This window comes from Panthera uncia, chromosome E1, assembly GCF_023721935.1.
Source record: "Panthera uncia isolate 11264 chromosome E1, Puncia_PCG_1.0, whole genome shotgun sequence".
Taxonomy (NCBI): domain Eukaryota; kingdom Metazoa; phylum Chordata; class Mammalia; order Carnivora; family Felidae; genus Panthera; species Panthera uncia.
Window position 1 is genome coordinate 48,483,232 of NC_064814.1, and position 5,036 is coordinate 48,488,267.

The 5,036-nt window shown below is 52.2% G+C and overlaps 1 protein-coding gene across 2 annotated transcripts in view; it reads left to right on the forward strand.

Moving 5' to 3' along the window:
- The first annotated feature begins 3,290 nt into the window (after positions 1–3,290).
- LOC125927566 (multidrug and toxin extrusion protein 1-like) overlaps positions 3,291–5,036 on the forward strand; it is a 36,310-nt gene continuing 34,564 nt past the window's right edge. For both annotated transcript variants that reach the window (XR_007459369.1, XM_049638070.1), the window contains exon 1: positions 3,291–3,488. Coding sequence is in view for 1 of the 2 variants with exons in the window: in XM_049638070.1 (XP_049494027.1) it covers positions 3,360–3,488 (129 nt within the window). In the remaining variant the exon portion in view is untranslated. The remainder of the gene's footprint in view (positions 3,489–5,036) is intronic.

Sequence of the window (5,036 nt, forward strand, 5' to 3'; positions counted from 1 at the left end):
TTTATTCCAGGAATCAGTGATGGTTACACATCAGGGAAGCGATGATGAACTTCACACTGAAATCCTCAAAGAAAAGAAAATGTGATTACTTCAGTGAACACTGGGGGGAAAAAAGCAGACAAAAGTAACTCCAATATGTGCCTTTTAAAAATCTCTTAGCGGGAGCCACAGAGGAACATAGTAATGACAATTTTTCAAAGATCATCAGCAAAGTCAATACATTACTCATCTAGGGGGGGGAATCAGACATGAATTGAAGTAGGGATATGGCTGACCGGGAAGTCTCAGTATCTTAATGAGATACAATCTTTCTGAATAAATCCGCGGATATCACGGCATGTCAGTCAAGATCCCAGCACCGTCCAAGTCAAGCATGCTTTCCCACAGCCATTCTTGAAGTAATCCTTTGCTTATGTATTGACTCCAATGGCCAAATAGGACTTTCTAGTGTAAGAGAAGGCCTATGGATGAGGTCCATGTTTTGGCTGACCACCGTTTCCTTGATCAAGTTATCTAGTCTTAACGTAACTGTGTGTTGTTTTAAACTAATTATCAATTGACAAGATCTTTTCTTCCCCATTACTTTTCTTTTTCAGAAAGGTATTTGTTTTGGGGGGACAGCTGGTTGGCTCAGTCGGTTAAGCATCTGACTCTTGATTTTGGCTCAGGTCACGATCTCACGGTTTGTGAGACAGAGCCCCACGTAGGGCTCTGGGCTGACAGTACTGAGCCTACTTGGGATTCTCTCTCTCTCCCTCTCTCTTCCCCTCCCCCCACCTCTCTCACACACAAAACAAATGAACATTAAAAAAGAAATAAAATAGGGGCGCCTGGGTGGCTCAGTTGGGTAGGCATCTGACTTCGGCTTTGGTTATGATCTCACGGTTCGTGGGTTCGAGCCCTGCATCGGGCTCTGTGCTGACAGCCCAGAGCCTGGAGCCTGCTTCGGATTCTGTGTCTCCCTCTCTCTCTCTGCCCCTCCCCCACTCACGCTGTCTGTCTCTCTTTTTAAACAATAAAAAAAAGAAAAAAAATTAAACAATTAAAAAAAAAAAAGAATGAGTGGTGTCCTTATAAGAAAACAGGGACACAGAGGTAGACGCCCAGGGGGAATGCCAAGTGGTGGTGGAGACAGAGATTGGGATTATGTGGCCACAAAAGAAGGAATACCACGGACTGTAGGCAGCCACCAGGAGCTAGGAGAGAAGCATGGAACAGATTCCCCCTCTGAGCCCCCAAGAGGGAACCAATCCTGCTAAGTCCTTGATTGGAGACACCCTGCCTCCAGAACTATGAAAGAATGACCTTCTGTGGTTTCAAGCCATCAAGGTTGTGGTAACTTGTCACAGCAGCCATAGGGAACTCAGACAGGTGCATGCCATGGGTATGATTTTGATAGTGACCTTGATCATCTGGTTGAGGGAGCATTGCCAGTTTTCTCCACTTTAAAGTGACGAATCCCCCACCCCGCCCCCACTGTTGCAGGCTGTGCCCTTTGGAAGGAAGTCACTGTGCACAGCCCCCTTAGGGAGTGAGACATGATGCTTCCCATCACAAGGAGGCTTTGTTGCTGTTGTGAAAGCGACTTCTGCCTCCAATATATTCATATATGGTATTACCAATGTAAAGGACTGGAATTATCTGTTGAAGAACTTGTCCATAGCAACTTTGTTAAATCCCCTTATGAATTCTATTAGCTTTCTTTCCCATTTGCTTAATTTGGATTGTGTGTAATTGTAACTGCAATTGTAATGCTTTGGCCTCTCTCTCTCTCTCTCTCTCTATATATATATATATATATATATACAAATCTATATACACACACATATATCACACTTCCGTTCCACCTCTGGTTATTGGCCAAGACTCCGGAATACTAGTAAAGAACGGCCGCGATTGAGTCAGCGTATATCCTAGGGTTTTTGTCTATTGGGACCCTCACCTCCTCCTCCGCTTTCCTGCATGTAATTCTGGTGAGACTATTACCAGTCACAGAGCCCAACCCTTTGGAGACAGGCCTGAGCGCATGGTCCAGGTCTAGGCAAACATTAGACCCTCTTTTCCTTCCCCGGGATGATTTTCCCAAAAGTGGGCAAGAAACCTCCATCTGACCACTCAAGTTTTCTCTCTGGTTTTTGTCTGTTTATTTGTTTGGAGCTAGAAGAGAGAGGGCCTTATTATCTGGTTTACAGGGTGGGAAAGAAAGGGGTGAGGGCTCCCAGAGGCAGCTCTGCCCAGCACAGGAAAAGAGAGGCTGCCTATGTAGAAAAAAATGAAACCAAGGAGAGAATCAAAACCGGTGGGAAGACGAGGGAAGGGGAGGAGAGATGGGGGAGAGGGAGAACAGTAAAGACCTTGCTTTAAAATCCCCGCATCCAAACTTCCTGGCTTGGGGGGCCCCAAACTTTATGCTTTCCATTTTCTTTGCTTAAGTTGGGTCGCTTCTGCAAGAGAAGGAATTTCCACTATTACAGAAATCACCCTATTCTGGTAACTAACGTCTGCGGGGCAAGGATCGTGTACCAGGCTGAAGGCACGTCGTTCACCGACACAACCTCATTTCATCGTCACCAGAACCAGCGGTGGAGAAACTATTCCGAGTTTACAGAGGAGGCAACGGAGGGCCTAGGAGGCAAGCAAGTTGCTCTGCTCTCCCGGGGACCACGCGGCAGGTGTCCCTCAAATCCTCCTTTGTGGACGAAAAGGTTCTGGTTCTCCCACTTCAGGCTGATTCAGGATAAATACCCAAGAAGCCCGGCCGAACGGGAATCGTTCTGTTTGGGAAACGTGGGCTTGTCGCTCTATTCTGGTAGATTCTAAGTTCTGTAACACAGTTGGTGGGGGGAAAGGGAGTACGCCAATTCCAAACCCAGCCTCAAAAGCGGGTGCTGGGCGCACTCCGCAGGGCGGGGGCCACCAAAGCCCAGGTGCCCGCCAAGGCGGGCGTGTGCTCAACCCGCGCCCCTGGCTGGTCGCCGGCCCCGTCCCGGAGCGAGGACTCGAGGTCCTTCCTGGCCGCACGTTTCAGAACCTGAAACCCCCGGGGCAGGCAGGCGCAGGGCCAGGGCGAGCCCTGGCGTCCGCGGCTCCGAGGGCCCAGCCCCCTGAACACTTTCTGGGTGCTTCCAGAATTTTTGCAAACGCTGCCTTCCCGGTAGGAGTCGCGTCCACAGCGGTGCAGGGGTGCAAGGGAGGCGCCCAAAGTCGCGTCCGGGCAGGGGGCGCGCACGGCGGGGCCCGGGGCTGCGGGCGGGCTCCCGGCGCGCGGCGGGAGGTCTGGGGCGGGGACTGGAGTGGGGGCGGCACTGCGCCCTCCAGGAGGCCATCTCCGCGCTCCCCGGCCGCAGAACTCCGGGAGCATGCAGGCTATAGAGGTGTCCGAGCCGAGCGGCCCCGGGGCCACCCCCGAGCGTCGTGAGCCGCGCTGCCAGCTTTTGCCCGGCTTCCAAGAGGAGCTGCGGGCGCTCCTGATTCTGGCGGGCCCCGCGGTGAGTAAGGTAGCCTCCGTCGGAGGCTGGGCCCGGCGGGTCGGGGGCCCGGCACGCGTGTCGCCCCGGGTGACCTAGGGGGAGGGAGGGGGTCAGAGCGAGCTGGCGGCAGACGCGCGGGCGCCCGGGGACTCGGTGCCCAGAGCCGCGCGGGCGCGCGTCCCGGTGCCTCCGCGTGCGTCCCGGGTCGCGCTCTGCACCGTCCCGGGGGCCGACCCGCCGGGCACAGGTGGCGCAGCTGGCCCCCGCCCGGGCATGGGGAGCCCCGAAGGAACCGGGACCTGCTGGCCTAAAGGCGCTCCACGGGTGCCTTCGCTGGGAGAAGATTCCAGCGAAGCAAGCCGGTTCCCGAGCCGCAGAACATTCGGGGAATCTGGTTGGCTTGAAAACCAGCTGTGGGGATTTCAGGGTAGCTAAATGGTCTCGAGGCAGGGAGGAGGAAGGTGAATTGCCCGTCTCTCTTGGATTTAGATCTCCGGACCCTTCGGGATTATTCTGTCACCCTCTGCACGAGGAAACCAGAGGCATCGTGTCTCTCACTCTCCTCCCCCGTTATTGTGTGTGTTAAAGACGTAGAAAGTTTTTAATGTGGTTCTCTGTGGGGCTGAGGTTTTTTTCTTATCATTCTAAGGCTAGGGCTTTTTCTGCGTTGTCTATTTAAAAGTAATGTGGGTTTTGAAAGCCACAGGAACCACAGAAAAATATAATCCCAGCCCTGTTCTCCTGACAGTTTGGGTGGTTTTCAAGTGAACGGAGTAAGAGTCATTTCATTGGACAAGAAGGACCAGTGGGGTTTCAAGGCGGGAATAAGCTTTTGGCCACTTGGTAGGCGTTCTGCACCTGCACCGGCTAAGGCGGTCACGTGGCACTTCCTGGCGTGGTGGCATCACTGGTTGAGGGATCTCATGATACCTGCTGTGGTGTGCCCGGGGGCAAGAGTAATGCCAGGGATAAAGCCGTGAAATGAAATTCTATCTAGCAGGAAGGTGTTTGTGAACCTCTTCTTGCAGAATGGAGAGAGAGAGAAAGCGTGGTTTGGAGTCTCTGTACCTGGGGGGCTATTCCCTGCTTTGATCTCAGAAGGCAGGTTGGCAAACGACTATGTGAATTTGAGTAGTTCCCGAACCCCTTCTAGCTTTTGTTTATTCATCCCTAAAATAAGGATAGAAATCTGGGCTTTGGCCCAATGTGCTGTCAGACTTGCTGTGAGAAAAGTCTAATGTAAGGCTGTTATTGCTCTAATAATACAACACCGCAAGGCGGCTTGCTGAAACCTAGCCTCTCCCAGGACAAGTCCTTAGTCTCTCTGGTCTCCATTGTAACCTGGTCTCCCTTGATGTAGGGGGACCTTCCAGGGATCAGCACTAGCCTGAGTTGTTGACCTGTTGGGCCCTTTGTGTTGGTTGGAACCCCTGGGTGTTTGTATGTATATGACTGTGTTAATTACCGATACAATGTATATTACTTACAGACAAAAATAGAAAACCAGGACAAAGAAGGCAACAAAAACACTCTGAAAGTTCCCCACCCAGGCAATTTGGGAATTTC